Below are 20,957 nucleotides of genomic sequence, written 5' to 3'. Positions count from 1 at the left end.
CTTGCTTGTCAGGGTGCCGGTTTGAAAGCCACCTTGAGTTGCTGTGAAAAGTGAGAAAGGTAGAGTAGAAACATTTTGATAAATGTTGGGTAGGGGCAAGTTGTTGAACAAAGGCCTTGGTGTTCCTCCGTTCCAAATTAAATGTCCTTGATAAAGCCCAGGAAAGGTGGGAGAAGAGCCTGTTTGGTGTAGTGCTGGGGTGGGGAAGCTTTTCTCTGCCAAGGGCCAATTGGGATATTTATAACATCATTAGCGGGCCATACAAAATTATCAACTTAAAAATTAGCCTGCTATATTTGGTCAAACATTTAATTAACTCACCCGTAATGTGATGGCTGGAACTGCTCCTCTTTGGTCATTTTCTCTTCGCAGTGGCAAAAACTGGAGTGTCTGCTGGAAGCTATTTTGAGGTGCTACAAATTGCCTTTCCCAATGTCCAAAACCCACCAAATTTGCAGGGGACATAGTCCTCACTGTCCTCTATAGAACCCCCCCCCCAAGTTTTAGAGAGATTGAACCCCGGGAAAGGCATGATCCATGGGTCCCCCCCTTTCCAGTCATTTTCTCTTCACAGTGGCAAAACGGGAGTGTCTGCTGGAAGCTACTTTGAGGGGCTACAAACTGACCTTTTCAATGTCCAATACCCACCAGATTTGCAGGGGACATAGTCCTCACTGTCTTCTAAAGACCCCCCAAGTTTCAGAGAGATTGAATCCTGGGAAAGGCATGATCCATGGGTCCCTCCCTTTCCTGTCATTTTCTCTTCACAGTGGCAAAAACGGGAGTGTCTGCTGGCAGCTACTTTGAGGGGCTGGCCCTTTTCCTGGCTGGATGGGCCAAAATAGGAGCGCTCTAATTGGCAGGGACGGTGGCAAAAACTGGAGTGTCTGCTGGAAGCTACTTTGAGGAGCTACAAACTGACCTTCCCAATGTCCAATACCCACCAAGCGCACGAAGCAATAGGCACAGCCTGATTGACCCACCAAGCGCACGAAGCAATAGGCACAGCCTGATTGCTTCTGCGCCATGCATCCCATGGTGCTGCCGCTGGGTCGGACCGGGGGCGCAAGCGCACGAAGCTACAGGCACAGCCTGGTTGCTTCTGCACTGCGCGGCCCGTGGCACTGGTGCCGTGTCAGGCCAGGGGGTCATCAGGGGCCAGCATGGGCCACAGCACCTCCTTCAGAGAGCTGAGCTCGAGGCATCTGCCAGCTCCGCCTTAATGGACGCGCCGGCCCTGCGGGCCAGACCAAATGATTTCACAGGCCGTATTCGGCCCGCAGGCTGGACGTTCCCCACCCCTGGTGTAGTGGTTAAGAGCATCAGGACTTTAATTTGGAGAACCGGATTTGATTCCCCATTCCTCCGCTTGAAGCCAACTGTCAGTCACAGCTCTTCGAGAGCTCTCTCAGCCCCACCCACCTCACAGAGTGATTGTTATAGGGATACAATATTTTGTAAACTGCTCTGAGTGGGCGTTAAGTTGTCCTGAAGGGTGGTATATAAATCGAATGTTGTTATTGTTGTTGTTGCTGTTGTTATTACTACTACTACTACTACTACTACTACTACTACTACTACTACTACTACTTGATTGTAAATTGACGTTCCTACTTGACTATTGATTCGGTAACCTAATACAAATACATTCAAAACTGACTGTCAGTGTTTCATACATGCTTACCAAAAATGAGGAGAAAGGCTTAAACTAGCAGAAAATTAAGAGAAACTAAGAAAAATTATCAGTAAAATGGATTGATTATCAAATCAGTAATTTCAAATGTTGAATATAAAATGCTGAATATAATGTATTTTAATGTAAGTAGAGAAACACTGTAGTGTTTCTGTTGTTTATAATTGTCGCTGATTTATACAACTATGTTATATATTACTTTTTTTTTGTATCATTTGTTATTACTATTTTGTTTTTTCTAAATAAAATATATTATATTGGGGGGACGGAAAGGGCTTAAACATGCTTCGTATGTGAATTTTGATCTAGGGTTGGACCTGTTAAAAAAAGTGTAAAAGGGAACATTGATCAAGCACTTCTGAAAATTCCCCTGTAACAAATGCCCGAAGCCCTATCGACTCATTGGGAGGAAGAAAGCTGCCCACACTGGTTAGTTTGAGGGATACAGCTGGTAAGTGGTGAAGGAAGCTGCTAGCTAACTGAGGAAACGTGTATGGAACTGATGCCTCCCTTATTTGTAACTCCATCAGTAGGTTATTCCTAGACACTCTGAAAACTCGTGACCATATGACTAGTTAGTGTTAGCAAGATAGCCTCCATTCTATTCTATTTCACTTCATTTGTGTGTGTGTGTGTGTGTGTGTGTGTGTTATATGTTGTCAAGTCGCCTCCGATCTATGGGAACCCTATTAATGAAAGACCTCCAAAACGTCCTATAATTAACAGCCTTACTCAGATCCTGCAAACTGGGGGACATGGCTTCTCTTATTGAGTCAAGCCATCTCGTTTTGGGTCTTCCTCTTTTCCTGCTGCCTTCCACTTTTCCTAGCATTATAGTCTTTTCCAGTGAATCTGGTCTTCTCACGATGTGACCAAAGTATGATAGCCTCAGTTTTGTCATTTTAGCTTCTAGGGAGAATTCAGGCTTGATTTGATTCTAGAATCCACTTATTTCCCTTTTGGGCTGTCCATGGTATCTGCAAAATTCTCCTCCAGCAGTGCATTTCAAATAAACCAGTTCCTTCCTTCCTTCTTTACTTCATATCTACCCCGCCTTGTATCATGTTCTTTTCCTCCTCTTCATCACCTAATTTCACCTAAATCTGTTCCAAATCACTCAACACGCCCTTTGTCACCCTACTGTCTACCTCAGAGCAGAGAATATGAATAACTCCTATGAAAAAAAATTGCAATCTTTCTTGAGAGGTCTTTTCTCTAATTTTGAAGATGAGAGAATCCTACAAAGAGAAGCTTTAAAAAAAAAAATTAGCCATGAACCACCAGCAGGGAAAAAAAAAATCCGGTTGAAGTTGATAAAAGAATTCTGTAGATAGCGTTTAAAAATATATCTTTTAGAAACGGACTCAAAACATTGCATTGGATCCAACTAACTTTTCTGGTGTAGAAACAGGAAGAAGGGATCGTCTTTGACCACCAAAAAAGTTTATGCAAACGATCATGGGCCAAAAGCCACATGGGACCGGGGCTATAGTTGGCAGTGGAATTATTAAGATAAGAGTGAAAAAACTGGCTGGATCCAACCCATTGGTGTTCTCTCTCTCTCTCTCTCTCTCTCTCTCTCTCTCTCTCTCTCTCTCTCTCTCTCTCTCTCTCTCTCTCTCCTTTTTTTACAGCAAAGTTGTATGGGACAAAAGAGGTTTTATTCCACTTGATTTCCTTTCCTGTGCAGGAGGGGGAAAAGGGAAGAGAAAATGCTTAGCATGAACTTTTAAACTGTTCCTGCTGCACGGAAGTTTCATTCTGAAGTAGCAGGAGATCGAATGTCACAATCTCTTTGGAAAGATTCTCCTTTTTTGCTTCCATGCGTTGGCACTAATACTGCAAGACTGCAATGTACGCTCCTCCTCTTTCATGATGCGTTCACATGTTATGTTTTGCAAGTAGCAAATGTAATAGATTGTCGCAGGTTTAGATACACTGGGCTGGATCCAGCCAGCTTTTTCATGTAATGTCACCCAATTCTCTTCTCTGCTTCAGCCCCCATCCCATGTGGCTTGAGTACATGAAGGTTCCATAATTGTCAGCATAGCATTTTTTGGTGGCTGAAGACCCCTCCTTCCTATTCAGTGAGCACAGTTAGATGTAATCGCACAGCTTGGCTGCAGTAGAGCTAGCCAACACTGCAGGATTTCTGAGCTTTGGGTCACCATTCCAGAAACAAGAGTTTTGCTGCAGTGCCATTTGGCTTTCTGATAAATTGCGAGGAGCAAGCAGTAGCACTTCCCTCGCACATGGGCACCTGTGATAAAAGGATCCCTTAGCTGACCTGTATGGAACATCTAGGCCCAAAGTAGACATTACGTTTGGCCACAAGTCAGGACAGCGTTCCCCTGACCCGTCTCTGATATTGTCATGTATGCAAGCATCCATGCCATTGTGTTCTGCATCTTATACTGAGTGTTTGTTATAAGCATCCATGCCATTGTTGTGTTCTGCATCTTATACTGAGAGTGTTATAAGTATCCGTGCCATTATTGTGTTCTACATCTTACACTACATCTTATACTTATACTGATATAATGCCAAAGTTAAATACTGTATTTTATGCATTTTATTTAAGTCACCTGAGGGTGTCTAGACTGCTAATACTAATTTCCAGAGAAGCCAGTAGCCTCTTCGTTATCTCTAAGAAATATGCGCTTTCACTTCTGAGTGTCCTTGGACCAGAGCTGCAGCTGTGTACTGAAATGAATCTTTTTCACAGGAGGGAATGATTCCACTCTGTACTTTGTCTAGACTAAACTAGTCTGTTCCCATGTAACTTTTTGGGTTTTTGCGCCTGAATGCAAATGGCCCAAAGGGCGGGAGAACGTCGCCTATAATCAGTAGTCCTATTGTTTGAATAATCACTTCTGCCAACTTCTACCTTCTGAACTGAATAGATCTCTGAATAAAGTTTCTTCAACCAATGCACCTGCATGCTTGCTGTGAGGGGCTTGGAGGTCTAACTGCCAGGGACTGCCACGCCACGGAGGGCAATCTAAACTCCCCTCTGTCTGGAGATCAGGAGGCGGGGCCACCAGCCACGTGACCATTTTCAAGAGGTTCCAGAACTCCGTTCCACCGCGTTCCTGCTGAATAAAAGCCCTGCCTTAAGAACCCTGGGGTTACTTGGAAGGTCTCAGGGATTCCCCCACTAATGGTGGACAAGCTTTCTGAAAGACACTTTATCAGATGGCAAATCTCCCAGTGGAAATCTCCCAAGAAATCTCCCAGTGGACCACTGCACCCAAAAGATGGAGAAGAACCATTTCATCCAAAGGTCTTTGTCAGGGCTGGCTGCTCCAAGTGCCAGCACCACAGGATGCCCCTTGGGTAAGGTTGCCAACCTCCACGTGGAGCTTGGAGATTTTCTGGAGTTACAACTGGTCTCCAGACTACAGAGGTCTGTTCACTTGGAGACAATGGCCCACTTTTGAGAGTGGACGGTAAGACATTATACCCTGCTGAGGTCCCTTCCACTCCTCACACTCCAACTTCTCTAGGTTCAACTCCCAAATCTCCAGGAATGTCCTAACCCAGGGTTGGCAACCCTTCACTTTACTCAGCCTGCCCCAGAGCTGCTTTAACATCCCACTCTGTCCCTGCTAGCCACCGTCCTCTATGGACTGTGTGCCTTAGAATATGCCCCAGAATCCTCGGAGGTAGAGGTGGAAAGGTTCCCTGAAACAGAAACGTTGAAAAACCACAGGATTAAGGCCTACGAGGACATTTTGTGTATTATATACTGCCTTTTTGTAGCCTGTAAAGCATTAAAACTTGTGCCATGGCAGAAGAAGCCCTATTTTTCTTCTCAGTTTTGCTGTTTTTTTGAGGGGGGGGGGGCAGCTTCTCAGCTAAGCCACTGTGTGCAATTCCTGGTGTTGGCTTCCCTTTCTGTCACTTCTCCATAATTCTTAGCGTTTCGGTTGGGCTCTTGGCTGCCTGCTGTTTCCTCTTTTTCCTGCAATCCTATATTTCATTGTTTGCAGCTTCTTCCTCTTCAAACACTTTTTTCAGCAATGTGAGGAGGATGTGGAAACTCAGTGACACTGTGAGCAGCAGCTGGAGGAACAAACAGTGCTATCCTTAGCAGAGTTCCACCCTTCTAAATCCTACGAAGTCAGTAGGCTTAGAAGGGTGTCACCTGCTTAGGACTGTGCTGTTAAGTGATCTTCTAATACTTGGAGTGTGCTCATGTGTAGGAGTTTGTGTGTGTTTACCCAGAGACAATGGAGCCCAAGTGAAATGGTTTGGTTCATGTTGCATGAAGACGCGGAGCACGATCCAGTAGGGAGTTCTTCTGCACAAGCCTGTGTACGTGGACAGGAGATGTGAAAGAACAGTTGCTTTTGTGCATTCGGCCTTCTCCCTTTTGTGTCCACCCCAGTGGGGGGGGGCGGAGGATTCCCCGCTCCCAGCTAGGGTTGCCAGCTCCAAGTTGGGAAATTCCTGGAGATTGGGGGGGGGGGGGGTAAAGCCTATAGAAGGCAGGATTTGGGGAGGGAAAGGACCTCAGCCCATCTGTGGGAGGGTGGGGTATAAATCAAATTAAATAAATAAATGTATGATTCCATAGAGCCCACCCTGCAAAGCAGCTTGTTTCTCCAGGAGAACTGGTCCCTGTAGCCTAGAGATCAGTTATAATTCTGGGAGATCTCCAGCCACCACCTGGAGGCTGGCAACCCTATTCCCAGCCACTACCCCCCCCCTACTCACCTGGCCCCAGTTGGCCCCTGTGAAGTGTGGCAGCATGCTCGCCGCTGGGCATGATGACGTCACTTCTAGAAGTGATGTTATTGCGGCCAGTGGGAATGTGCATGCTTCGCACACGTACAAAATCAACTAGCAGGTAAGGGCCAGGTTGCCCCCCCCCTCCCACCGAGAGGGTAAAGGTGGGCCAGAAGAACTTCTTGGGGGATTATATACAGAGTTACACACACACACAAATTACACTGAACTGGAGGATCCACAACAAATATAGAAACAGGAAATGAAGGCCTTGGCCATTTAGTCTGAGAGCAAGAGACGTAAGAGGTTGGAGGACCTGTACAAGTAGACATTTTCAGCTTGGACTTTTTAGGAGATCCACTCACTGAAAGGGTCCGGCCTGCTGTGTGACATGAAGATGGAGCCCTCTTCACCTAAGCTGACTGTTTCAGAGAGGTATTCTTGCCTTGCTCACTGACTTCCAAGAAGTGACATCATTGCGCAGGCCACGTACTGCCCTGGGAGCGTTCTAGCGCGCCGCAGAGGGCCGAATTGGGCTGCTGCAGCATGCGGGAGCATGCCGCGCCACCCAAGAGCATGTCCTGGAAGGAGCATTCCCCCCTGGCCAACCGGGTAAGGGGGGCCGGGGATGGAGGGTGGCAGCAGGGGATCCCTCACCCCCAGTGGGAGACTGGCAAACCTAGACTGGGAATGCTTCCTCTCAAGAAATAATTTTGCCACCCTTCATGGATTCAAGCAGTACATCAGCAGAGAAAATGAGATTAACTTTCTGGGAAGAGGTGGAATGTCTTCACTCCCACCAAATAACCCATGGTGGAAACCACAATCTTTAGATGTGTTGATGTCATCAAAGCATTGTACTCAAGCTGATGAGGAAGAAGAAAGTGAGAGAGGGGAAAGCAGCGGCAGGGAGTGGAGAAAGACATCAGCGCCTCAGAACTGCTGTGTTTGTGCCTGGACCAAGAGAGGAACGGCAAATGGAGGTTTCCTGTCAAACCAGACGGGGGAAGCTGCGATGTGCTGCCTCAGCTATACGATCCCAGTTCCCTAGGGAACTCAGCGCTTTCGCCTTTCACCTCAGAAGAGGCCTTTTGGCTTACGGAGCCTCACTGCTGGCAAATCAGATCTTCAGCTCTAGATTATATCAAAGGCCGAGCCCCAGAAACATGAACTGTGTTAGCCGCCTGAGGTTCTCTGTCTTCTAATATGTGGTCACGAAAAAAATGTATAAAAGAGATAAACGGAATGTGGATCCAGCCAGCTTTTCCTCTCAATCTCACCCATGTTTGCTCCCTACGACAGCCTCGATCCTACATGGCTTTTGTACTTACAGATCCAACTATCCCTTTTTGGTGGTCAAAGAGGACCCCTGTTTTATTGTACAGCAACAGAAAAGCTGGTTGGATCCAACCCGTTGATTTCCTCCCCGGTCAGCTTCATTACAGCTGTTAGATTGCAACGCAAAGGACATCTCCCAAGTTTCTTCTGTAGGTTCCCAAATTTTGAACATGCCCACAGCTGCTTCCACCATGTTTCTTCCTTGATCTGAAAATGGGTGATTGGACTGAGGGAGAAACTAGATAAGAGAAACCAGGAACTGATCTTCTGGCTCCACAGAACGTGCAGGTGACAACTTGCACATGGGCGAAATCAACAGCAGCCTCTACATGGGCTTTCTCTGTGGTGGCCCCCACCCTGTAGAACAGCCTGGCTTTCCACAAACAATGCAAAACTGAATTATTCAAAAAAGCCTTTTACTCAGATAGGAGTGTAGTATTTTAAGGAGGGGGTCTCAGATGCTTCGCTAATGAGTTAGGGACCATAAACTTCACCACAGTGTTGCCTTACATATTATCTGTTGCATTAAACATGTACTCCTATGTGCTACTCGTGCTTCATGTTGTCTAATGTCAGTCCTAGAACTGATTACGTTCTGTTTCAGCAATTCTTCAACTCCGTATTGGATCCTTGCTAATGCTTTGTCTTTGTAAATTTGCATTTATTTACCCTATGACATTGTTCATAGAAATGTCCTTTACACTGTATGGAAATGTCCTGATACTGATTGTACTAATCTCACACTGTGTAATCCACCTTGAGTCTCAGTGAGAAAGTAATTGAGCAGGCTTCTCGCTGGGATTCCATTTGTTTGTTTGTTTTATTTGTTTATCTAGTTATCTCGTTATCTAGTTGTGTGTGTGTGTGTTATGTGCTGTCAAGTTGCCTCTGACCTATGGCAACCCTATGAATGAAAGACCTCCAAAACGTCCTGTCATTAACAGACTTGCTCAGATCCTGCAAACTGGAGGACGTGGCTTCTTTGATTGAGTCCAGCCATCTCGTTTTAGGTCTTCCTCTTTTCCTTCTGCCTTCTAGTTTTCCTAGCATTATTGACTTTTCCAGGGAATCTTGTCTTCTCATGATGTGACCAAAGTATGATAGCCTCAGTTTTGGGTTATTTAGTTATCTGTTTATTTAGTATACTTTTGTCCCACTTTTCTCCTCAATGGGCGCCCAATGTGGCTTTCAAAAATATACCTGAAACCAATGTACAAAACGGTATAAAGTATATTGTATTTAAAAAACAAAGAAAAAACAAAAGACATCCTCGGCTGATGTCCACCAGTTCAGTCCAACTGGCCAAGACAGGCCCTGTGAGAGGGGGGGTCAGCAGGTGCATTGCACCAGGGCCCAAAGGGGGCCCAAGAATTTCCTGCAGTCCCATAAAATGTTTACATATGAAGACTAACATTTATATCTTATGTTGTTGGCCTACAAGGTCTACAATGTCTCAAGAACATCTTGTGGATTTGGCCAGGCTGAGTATCGAATCAAACATTGCCAGAACAATTAATTTTGATGCTCTCATGAGAAATTTTTCATCCCAAAAAAGGCAAGGAAAGCTCATTTTTAAGTAAATACAACGCCTTTTTTTAACCTTTTTTAAACTTATGCTTAAAACCATTATGAATAAAAAAACGATGGCTAATGGAGCAGGAAATGGGCCCTGAAATTTTTTTGCACCGCCTCATAAAATTCCTCTCAGAGGCCCTGGCCAAGACTATGGGCTGTGATTCATGGGCCCTTAAGCTCTTGCCCTCTTCAGCTCGTGCCAAAGTACCCACACATACAGCAAGAGGGAGAGGGTGGGAAACCTCCCTGCATAGTAGTTTAAACCTTCCCCCTCCTTTTAAAATATATATATTACTTAATTTGGATATCTCATTTAACATGATTTTACTGGTGATCTTTTTAAGGGCTTACAGACTGAACATGATTGCTCCAAGGGAATTCTGGGAATTGATGGTGAGGACTTGGAATCTCTAACAGAATATGCTCAGCATTTCTGCCAAACTACAATTCCTAGCATTCTTTGAGGGAAGACACGGCAAGTAACCTGGCACAAAACCAGTGTCAGTGCCTAATGCAAACTTATGGGCTAAATAGTTTGATACGGTTTTGGAGGGAACAATTTCAGGAGTACAGCCCATGGAAGCTTCGCTAGCTGAGCGCCACTGAAACAAAGGGGGGGCTGCACAAGAAAAGGATAGGGCTCTTCTACAACTCCCTGCCATTGAGGCTGGCACAAGAAAACATACCAATGGATTGTGCCCGTGTCTTCTTGCATGATTTTTTTACATAGCATTTAAACAGCTCACCCTGAAATTGTCAACTGGAGGTCCATAACCACATTTCTGCAAGATTTAAATAGTTCACCCATGGATATCCTCCCTGCTGTTTATATTCTTGTGGGTTTCAGCTTTCTGTATATGCACGTAAGAAGGAACCGCTAATATCTGGAGATGGGTGGAGCTCATTTCCCTGGTTGTTGGGAGAGAGATAACTTATCTGTGGGATACTGCTTTGCCCGTATCACTAATATTTACTTGTAAGTCAAACTCCCAAGTCAGGAATGGAATTAATAGACAAAGCTGATTGGATGGCTTTTAACCAGTAAGAGGAATTCAGTACTCTCTGGGAAGATTAATCAGAATTTGTCGGTATCCTGCACAGCAAAGTCCGTATGGGATACAGAGTTCTCAGGCACTGGCAGAACATAAGGGCATGGCTTACTAGTCGTTCACTATTCCCAGGAATCTCGGGGATCTGCAGTTTTGGAAGGACTTAGGGACGTCTGACAAAGTCACCTTAACACCTTCAACCAAGTATAGTTCCCTGTGAGCTTCGTAGGAACTGTGGCAGCTAAACTGGTCTATAGGGTAAATATTAGGAATATGCCTTTGGAGATCAACTAATCAAGAGTCTTTATTGATTAATCTAGTTACTGTAACTAAGCCAAATTGAAAAACAGGTGATAGTTGGTAACAGATGCGACTATTATTATGGGGCCTGGCTGTCTCGTTTCGATATTCATGGAGGTCAGGGTAACTCAAGTGAGTGTCTCAGATATGTCTCAGTCTCTGTATCAGGCATCTGACGAAGAGAACTTGATTCTCGAAAGCTTATGCTACAATAAAATAAAATTGGTTAGTCTTAAAGGTGCTACTGGACTCTTTTTGATTTTGCTACTACAGACTAACACGGCTAACTCCTCTGGATCAGATATGTGGCTGACAGAAACATTTCCCAATTAACCAACTCCAAAGTGTTAAAAAATGGCATGTAGTGTTTTTGATTCTATATAAGCTAGGGTGCCAGCCCAAAGATGGGCCTGGAGTTCTCCCAGAATTTCAACTGCACTTGGGGTTGCCAGGTCCCCGGGGCATGAAAGCAGGGGACGGGAGTGTCGGGTGTAGGCCCTATCCAGAGACTTTCCTCATGTGCTCTATGTTTGTGCGTTCTGGAGCACTTCAGTGTCACGCTGGGAATGATGTCAATCCGCAGTGCAGAAACTGGCCCCTGGCGTGACTCTGTGCTTCCACATTCCACATGTCTTCATTCCCAGCGTGATTCTGGAGCACACAAGAGTGCGCTCCAGGGCACTCTTGCCCCATTCCTGTGCCTTTCCCCATGCCGGCCAGATGGCAGGGGACAGAGGCTGAGAGCGGGAGATCCCCCATCTCAGAAATGGGATCCCTAACTGACCTCCAGTCTTCAGAGATCAGTTCCCCTGGAAAAAATTGAAGCTGTAGAGAGAGGACTCTAGGGCAGCTAAGATCTCTCCCAGGCTCCTCTCCCCAGTCCCCTGGAATTTCCCACGCCGGAGCTGGCAGCCCCAATATAAGCAACAGTTCCTGTTTCCCCCCCCCCCATTTTTTTTTCATACCTGCTGTTATGAGCCGGGGCAAATGTTTTGCTTTCACACTACATATTCATAGTACTGTGCAGGGAAGGAAGAGATTTAGATTAAAGCTGTCCTTGTCCCCTGCTCCTGTGGTGAACAGAGAGAAGCAGCTGTTTATCTTACGTCTCCTAGGCAGGGGGGTAGTGGCAGAAATTGCACTCCCACCCCCCCACCCCCCATATCAGGCAGTATTTGCAGCTTTGTCCTCCCTGATCCCATTCTTTGTATGCCCAAGACGGGTAGCTGTGTTAGTCTGTCTGTAGCAGTGGAAAAGAGCAAGAGTCCAGTAGCACATGAGAAGATTCTCCAGCGGCACCTCTCATCCCGGCCAGAGCACTGATGGTGCACCCCACGCAAAAGTTGTTATGAACATTGAAATGAGTTACCTCGGGTTGCCAACCTCCAGTTGGGGCCTGTCAATCTCCTAGGATTCTGACTGATCTCCAGGCAACAGAGATCAGTTTCCTTGAAGAAAATGGCAGTTTTGGCGGGTGGCATTATACCCTAGTGAGGGCCTTCCCCTCTCCAAACTCCAACTTTCCCAGGCTCGAACCCCCAAATCTCCAGGAATTTGCAAACCTGGTATGACAACCCTAGCCTGTGTGCTAATTATATGTGTTTCAGGTTGACTTTTTGACCTGAGTTGGTAATGCTTCTAGAGTTATTTTGAGGTTTCAGAAGATAACCAAAGTAACACTTTTCCTTTTTTGCAATTTAATATATTCAGGCTCTTTAATATAGTCACTCTTGAAGTTGCATCCTCCACCCTCCCCAACATCTGAAATGATGTGCTCACACTACCAGCTCACCATTTGTGTGGTTTTTTAAATTTATTTATTGATTTGATTTGATTTGATTTATACCCCGCCCTCCCCACAGATGGGCTCAGGGCAGCTAACAACATTCAGAAAATACATTAAAAGTCACAAAACCATAAAATCAATAATAATTTTTAAAAATACATTAAAATAGTCCAGGAGCAGGCTATTTAAACACATATTGGGAGTCCGTATATGGGCATAGCAGATGGAGATAGATCGAGGTAACAACAACAACAACATTCGATTTATATACCGCCCTTCAGGACAACTTAATGCCCACTCAGAGCGGTTTACAAAGTATGTCATTATTATCCCCACAACAATAATTACCCTGTGAGGTGGGTGGGGCTGAGAGAGCTCCAGAGAACTGTGACTAGCCCAAGGTCACTCAGCTGGCTTCAGGTGGAGGAGTGGGGAATCAAACCCGGCTCTCCAGATTAGAGTCTCGCGCTCTTAACCACTACACCAAACTGGCCATGTTAGTCTGTTTGTAGAAGTGGAAAAGAGCCATGGCCGTATTAACCCATGGCCGGGCCCCTAGGCTTTCAGGTATTTCGGGGCCCCTTCAGCACTTCAGTCTTTCACCCCACTCCAGCTGACAGCCTGACCCTGATATGGTAGGTACTAGACTGCAGTACATAGCCCTATATCCATTTTGAGGATCTCTGGAAGAATTCTATTCACAATTTTACAAATATTTTTATTGCACGAGTAGAACTCTTCAGGAAAGCACATTTTGGGGGTATAATTGTTCAATACTGTAATATTTTGAAGTGAATAAAATTTTTATTTATTAAAAATATATAATTTATGGATAATTGTTTTAATTTAAGAGACCATTTGTTTCACTTCAATAAGGAAGCAGTTAATTATCTTATTAAAAGAGATTATAGAAGAGAATCAGTTAGTTGTAATTTATGTGGGGGGGGGGGTGCCTCAGCAAAAAAAGTGATGGGCCCCTAGTCCCTGTGGAGCCCCTAGGCTTCAGCCTAGTCAGCCTTATGAATAATACGGCCCTGAAAAGGGCAAGAGTCCAATAGCACCTGTAAGACAATCAAAATTTGTGGTAGGGTATGAGCTTTCGTGAGCCCAGCTCACTTGTTCAGGTCTTAGTGAGCTAGGGTTGCCAGCTCCAAGTTGGGAAATTCCTGGAGATCTGGGGGGTGAAACCTGGAGAAACCTGGAGAAAGTGGGGTTTGGGGAGGGAAAAGACCTTGGCATGGCATAATTCCATAGAGTCCACTCCCAAAGCAGCTATTTTCTCCCGGTGAACTGATCTCTGTGGCCTGGAGACCGGTTGTAATTCCGGGAGATCTCCAGCCACTACCTGGGGGCTGGCAACCCTATAGCTGGGCTCATGAAAGCTCATACCCTACCACAAATTTTGTTCATCTTATAGGTGCTACTGAACACTTGCTCTTTTTTTAGATGGCTTTGTTTTTAATGGCTGCATTTTAATGGTTTTGTTTTATCACCTTAGTTGTAAACAACCTCAAGCAGGTCCCTGAAGAGGCAGCATATAAATGTGCTACATCAGTGGCACTCCCTCCACAGCTCACAGTGTTACCAGAATTGGTCTCCTTGCGAGTAAGAGAATTTGTGGGGGAATTAGCAAGCAAGGAAGACAGCTAGGCAAGAGGCCAGTAACTATGGGATCTTGTGCGCCAGTGTCTACGAGGATCCATTCCTCTAGAGAACCCTTTCAATAAGGAGGCAGATATTCAATCCAAAAGGGTTTTTTATTTAAAATATTACAGATCAATTGCACACAAAACACACAGCACACACGCACACAGAACTAACTAGAAAAAAACAGGGAAGAAAGTTGGAGAGAGTTGCAGAGTTGGCTTTATAGTTACCAGGTCCAGAAGACTGAGAGTGTCCAAGGGAGAGCAGCTTCAGGGACCAGAACTTCATGGCAAGAGGGAGAAGGGCTCAGGCATGCCGTCTGAGGGCACGTGGAGGGTCCAGAACACACACACACACACACACACTGAACACATGGCAGGACAGTCATATATACTGTGTGACATGCCCTGAGGCAGGACTGAGAGTCTCTGCCCTAAAACAATGCCTTAATGGTTCTTCCCAGGGAGGGACAGAGAAACTGTCTCCAAGGTGAGACGATAAGGCTGGTGACCTGTCTCCAAGGTGGGACAATGAACTAGGAAGGTTTGATTAGGTCTTCCTGGGAGGAACTATAGGTGTAAAAAGACTATTTGATGACCCACAATGGCTGGATGGATGAGGCTACAATAGGAGAGTGGGTAAAGGGTAGAATTGGCAGGGTGTGTGAATGGATTCATCCAAGTACCTCTGGAGACCTCCATTGTTCTGTGGTTATGCACAAACTCCGGGGTGTGGGGCTAAGTTAGGGCCAAGCTACAAGTGATGAATGACACTTGAACGGCAAGTGGATTGAGTGGAACGCAAGTAAACAGGGAGAAATACACTTGCAGTTCAAGTGTCATTCGTCACTTGTAGCTTCGCCCTTAGTCTTACTTCTCTTCTCACATTCCAGTACTTTTCCATCTCCTGCCTAGCCAGGCAGCTTGTCTGTGTTTTAAACACATGAGCAGAGAGTAGGGTTGCCAGCTCCAAGTTGGGAAATTCCTGGAGATCTAGGGGGTGAAACCTGGAGAAACCTGGAGAAAGGGGGGTTTGGAGAGGGAAAGGGCCTTGGCGTGGCATAATTCCATAAAGTCCACCCCCAAAAGTAGCCATTTTCTCCAGGTGAACTGATCTCTGTGGCCTGGAGACCAGTTGTAATTCCGGGAGATCTCCAGCCGCTACCCAGAGGCTGGCAACCCTAGCAGAGAGGCTTACGATATTGCCATATTCATAAGCCTTAATATCATGAGGGCAAGTATGACCACTTACAACAGAGGGCCACATTCTCAATTGCTGTCAACCCTCTGGCATGAGGCCTGCAACTCAGGACAGCATGCAGCTTATCTGCTCTTCCGGCAGAGGCTGATTCAAGGTGAGAACCAGCTGCCAAGCGCAAGCCCTACCAAACAAGGGCCTCGCCCACCTTCCTAAAACACGGGGCAAGTGTCACGTTAAGAAAAAGTGTTCAGAAGAGCTACAGGTGGCTCCAGAGCCACTGAATGTCACTGGGAGAAATGAATAAATAAAATAAATACCAGAGGGTACTCCTTTTCTTTTTGTGTCTCTGCTGCTCTCGCTCCCGTCTCTTTCTTGCATGCAGTGTCTGGTATGGTGACTTGCACTGACAACCTAGCATCTTTTTTGCCTTCTCTGTTGCAGCTGCATATGGGGCTGAAGGCTTTAGGGATTTTCATGCTATCATCCCCAAACCCTTTTCCCGTAAGTATACTGTGCATGTGTTGTCTACGTATTGCCAAGCGTTCATTGTCCCATCTTGCCCATTTGATTTCTTATCGCGCCCATGCGTTCCTTCGCTTGCCTTGTGCAGCATTTGAGTGGCTGTGTATTTATTTCCTTTCCTATTCTTCTGCTTGTGGCTTGCAGTTGTGTATGTGTTTTTGTGTGTGTGCGTGTTACACATGGCTAAATTGCTTAAAGAGGAGAGTTATTTGTCTGTTAATGTTAAATGATTGGCAGGGGGAGGGGAGAGAGCCTGGTTTATGCTTCAGCGATCCGTAGCAAATATCGGCTGAAAAGCCATGTGCAAAAGGCCACTAAAGCTAAGGGCTGTTACTTCCCATTAAAGAAAGTGGGAGAATTAAGTATGCCCAAATCTTTCTCAGAAGTGCGTAGCCGTAACGAGGCTGTACCCTATGCCCTATAATTTCAAGAGATCAGCATCTGCTTCCTGGTTGAATCTCCCTCTGCCGTGAATTCACAGGGCTACTATTAGAGGACTATTTAACCGTGGTATGCTGGGTTCATGCGCTTTCCTGGCACCCTTACCTTTTGACACAGAGGGCAATGCAGGAATAGTGGTTTAAGAAAAATTCTGCTTAGCTGTAATGTATGAATGCAGGTGTGTAGCTTAACCAGAGGAAAAGAGCAGGAGTCCAGTAGCACCTACTGGTTTAAGGTATCTGAAGCTGTGGCTCACGAAAGCTCATACTGTACCACTACTTTTGTTAGTCATATAGGTACTACGGGACTCTTGCTCTTTTCCACTGCTACAGACAGATTAACACGGCCACCTATCTTGAGCTTAACCAGAGTTAATTTTTCCCAGAACCTGGCATTTCTAGTCATACCAGTTTACTGGCAAGAGAAAGTATTATTATTTCTAAATAAGGTTTTCCTCAGTTAAAAAAAAAAGATTCAGATAACAGAGACAGAGCTTTGTGTGTATAAATAATTCCTTGATCAAGATGATAAAATTTTATTCAGGGAAGTTTCATTGAAGCCCCTCTCATTTATTACTCGCTAAAGCAACAGTCCAGCCGTAGCCAATATCGGTTCCTATGTTACTGCTGTGGCTTACCACTCCGGAGATCATGTGTGCTTTTGTGTTTGTGTACATGCGAGGGATTACTTCCTACATCAGGACAGAGGAAAACTGATCTAGATTAACTTGTTCACCCAAAGGCTAGGTGAAATTGACAGAACCTTCAGGGAGGAAAAGATTAAATTAACAAACCCTCTGAGCAGCAATTGTTGTCTGCTCTGTAGCCAGGGGAAATTGACAGAGCCTTTGCCTCTGTCTTTTAAAACTATGCTTCCTGGCTAACATTGCGCCTCCCTTCACTTGAGTGCCCTTGTGTAACAGGTCTCGTGTAGAGAGGCTCCTAGATGGGGTTGCCAACCTCTTTGAGATCTCCAGGAATTACAACTACAGTAGGGTTGCCAGGGGGCAGGGGCATGAGGCAGCGGTGGCAATGTCAGTAATCTCCCCAACATTGCTACATCACTTCCAAGCACACGGTGGAAATGTCAAGGGGGCACAGAGGGCAGTCTAAACTCCCCTCTGTCTGGAGATCAGGGGGCGGGGCCACCAGCCATGTGACCATTTTCAAGAGGTGCCGGAACTCCGTTCCAGCTGAAAAAAAGCCCTGGTTATGACAGCAAAATGATTTCAGCCCCTCTGTTTTAGCATTTCTTCAACTCTATATTGGATTTTTACTGATGTTATGTCTTTGCAAATTTGCATTTATATACCCTATGGCATTTTTATTGAAATGTCCTTGATATAGACAGTACTAATCACACACCAGGGCTTTTTTTCAGCAGGAACACGGTGGAATGGAGTTCTGGTACCTCTTGAAAATGGTCACATGGCCAGTGGCCCCACCCTCTGATCTCCAGACAGAGGGGAGTTTAGATTGTCCTCCACACCACTTCAGCTGCGCGGAGGGCAATCTAAACTCCCCTCTGTCTGGAGATCAGGGGGAAGAGCCACCGGCCATGTGACCATTTTTGCCGAGGATCATAGAAAGTTTAAAAAACTCCCCCCTTGTTCCAGCTGACCCATTGTGTGGTCCTGGGAGCATGCGCACAATTTTCATGTGCGCATGTGGTACCAGGGACACACCCTCCCGGCAGGAGTTGGCCCCTGTGCTGGCGACCCACTGAGTTCCACCACCTCTTTTCCCAGAAAAAAAGCCCTGGGCTTAATAATGCTTGACAGCCCCCCTGTTTTTGCACAAAATATGGGACTTCCTTATACTGATATGAGTCTTAGAGTTATCCATATAGTAATAATTGCCTAATATTTTCCAAATCTTTGGCACTAATTCTGTTGCGCCCTTACCAAGATTAAGTGCCTCAACCGACTTGTGTTATCCACTTTGACAAGCAGTGTGTTTGTGTTCATTGTTTCTTTGTCGCTATGTTTTTGATTGTTTTTAAAAAGCACTCGCATTGAGTGGCATCCCTCTGTTGTTTCTTTCAGCCAGTAATGTTAAAATAGAGACACAGAGCGATGAAGAGAATGGGCGTGCCTGTGAAATGAATGGGGAAGAATGTGCGGAGGATTTACGAATGCTTGGTGCATCAGGAGAGAAAATGAATGGCTCGCACAATGGCAGCAAAGCCATGTCAGGCGCTGGAGGCATTCGACTCCCAAATGGAAAGCTAAAGTGTGATATCTGTGGGATAATTTGCATCGGTCCCAATGTTCTTATGGTTCACAAGAGAAGCCACACTGGTAAGGCCTGGCAGAGTTTCTTTTTTTCCTTTAGTCACAGCATAGGTTGCCATGTCTGTAGGAGATTTATTTCCAGGGCTTTTTTTCAGCTGGAACGCAGCGGGACGGAGTTCTGGATCCTCTTGAAAATGGTCACGTGGCTGGTGGCCCCGCCCCCTGATCTCCAAACAGAGGGGAATTTAGATTGTCCTCTGTGCCACTGGAGCGGCACGGAGGGCAATCTAAACTCCCCTCTGTCTGGAGATCAGGGGGCGGGGCCACCAGCCACGTGACCGTTTTCGCCGAGGGTGATTTAAACTTTTAAAAACTCCCCCCTTGTTCCAGCTGACCCAAAGTGATGTCATTGGCCTTGGGATCATGCATGCACTTTGCGCACGCGCATGTGGCACCAGGGGCACCACCTCCCGCCAAGAGTTGCCCCCTGTGCTGGCAACCCTCTGAGTTCCACCACCTCTTTTCCCAGAAAAAAAGCCTTGTTTATTTCTAGCGAGTCCAGTGAGCATGTTATTTCTTGCCTGATATGTGGATATTTACTGTTTCTCATCTCACACAAAGGAGGTCTTCTTCCAAACCCACATCAAACTGATCCCATAAAGTCATGGGGGCCCTCATTCAGTAAGGAAGAGAGAAGTGTGGTGCAAACTTGTACTCATGGTTGGATCCAATCAGCTTTTCCACTGGTGTAATGAGAAGGATTCCCCTTTGACCACCAAAAAAAAAGCTCTGCTGGGAATCATAGGGAATGCCTAGACGAAAACCGTGTGAGATGGAGGGACACTGCAACATAGGTCATTAGGTGAGACTTGAGTTGAATGTTGGCTGGATCCAACCCATAGATTCCCTCATTTGGCTGGATGCATGTGCAAGCACACACTGGATGCAGATGTTCATTTGCGTCGCAGGGCATATTTGGGTTTGAAGCAGTCATTGTGGTATGAGTTCATGCTAAGAAGGGAGATGTGCGTTGCAATCTACATTGCAATCCAAATGGAAACATGCACTCCCAAACGTTCTCTGCAGATAATTTGGATGAGACATACAATTTTACTAATTGTACTAATAACTAATCCCAACAATGTGCATACGTCCACTTAACAATGCAGTCCTAAAGAGAGTCACACCCTTCTAAGCCTCATGGGCTTTAATGAACTTAGAATGGTTTAACGTTGTTTAAGATTGCACTGTTAATGATGCCTGTTAAGTAACTTACAATATTTTACAAGAAAGGGTTGAAATGGAAAGTTTGAGTGAACAGAACTGATTAATCAGAGATTTAAAAAGTAGATTGTCTGATTCTCCCCCAACCCACAAAAAGGCTTCAGTGTTGATGTCATTAAATAATCTATTTTGTTTATTAATTTATTTTTTAAAAAAATATACAATTTACAAGGTAAAATACAAAATAATAAAACATTTATATTTCTGAATTCAGGCATATTGTTAAAAATGATTTCCCAAACATTAAGGACATAATCCACTTGTACTGTGACATTACATCAAGAAGACTGTGTGCCAAATGTGTTAAAGGGAACTGTTATTTTTATAATTTTAATAATGTAATTATCTATATTGAGATACTGAATTCATTAAGTTGGTGGGATAATTGGTTACAAGCAATACAGTTCATATGATAAAATCCCTTTTTGATTTGTGTATGCTAGAAAGCCTTCTCTTTTTCTGCTAAAGGTTGTAGAAATCATAAATGTTATTACAGAAAAAGCTTTAAGGGGAAAAAAAATAAAACCCAAAATGCAAAAATTAAAAAATTAAGGACGTGTTTCATTTTTGTATTGAAATCAGTGGGATGGCTGGATTGTGCCCCTGATTACGTCTTAATTGTATTATTAACATGTATTTTCAACATATCTATTATTTGTTTTTTCTTTGGGGTGAATCTGTTCCCATTTGCAAACAAATTCATCAGTTGTAAGATGTCATTTGAAACATTCAGGTGGTCAAACGAGGAGTTTACAAAAATAAATAGTTTTCAATAGATAGATAGATAGATAGATAGATAGATAGATAGATAGATAGATAGATAGATAGATAGATAGATAGATAGATAGATAGATAGATAGATAGATAGATAGATAGATAGATAGATAGATATGAATGAGATTTATTGAGCAAATATTTTAATTTGAAATTTTTATCTCAAATGTATCAAATTGTATTGACAAAAAGATTATTGGGTGGGCTCACTACATGAATGAGAAAATTCTAAAATAAATGAGATGATCTGGGAATAAACATTCATTATTACGATGAAAAAACCTTGATTAATATGGAGTGGGGGGAAACCATTGATAATATGAAATATCCCTGAGGGAACTTTGGTAAGGGGAACACTTTACTATCATGAGAAACTGAATAGCT

At 44.7% G+C, this 20,957-nt stretch overlaps 1 protein-coding gene across 4 annotated transcripts in view; it reads left to right on the top strand.

The window, feature by feature from the left end:
- IKZF1 (IKAROS family zinc finger 1) overlaps nucleotides 1-20,957 on the top strand; it is a 92,865-nt gene that overhangs the window by 45,138 nt on the left and 26,770 nt on the right. For 2 of the 4 annotated variants that reach the window (XM_054991924.1, XM_054991923.1), the window contains exon 4: nucleotides 18,327-18,581. The exons of the other annotated variants lie outside the window; for them this stretch is intronic. In XM_054991924.1, coding sequence (XP_054847899.1) covers nucleotides 18,327-18,581 — 255 coding nt within the window. The remainder of the gene's footprint in view (nucleotides 1-18,326; nucleotides 18,582-20,957) is intronic. 4 annotated transcript variants of the gene reach the window in all.

Source organism: Eublepharis macularius, chromosome 11 (genome assembly GCF_028583425.1).
Source record: "Eublepharis macularius isolate TG4126 chromosome 11, MPM_Emac_v1.0, whole genome shotgun sequence".
NCBI lineage: Eukaryota > Metazoa > Chordata > Lepidosauria > Squamata > Eublepharidae > Eublepharis > Eublepharis macularius.
The sequence above is the reverse complement of the archived record's forward strand: the minus strand, read 5'-3'. Positions and strand labels throughout refer to the sequence as shown.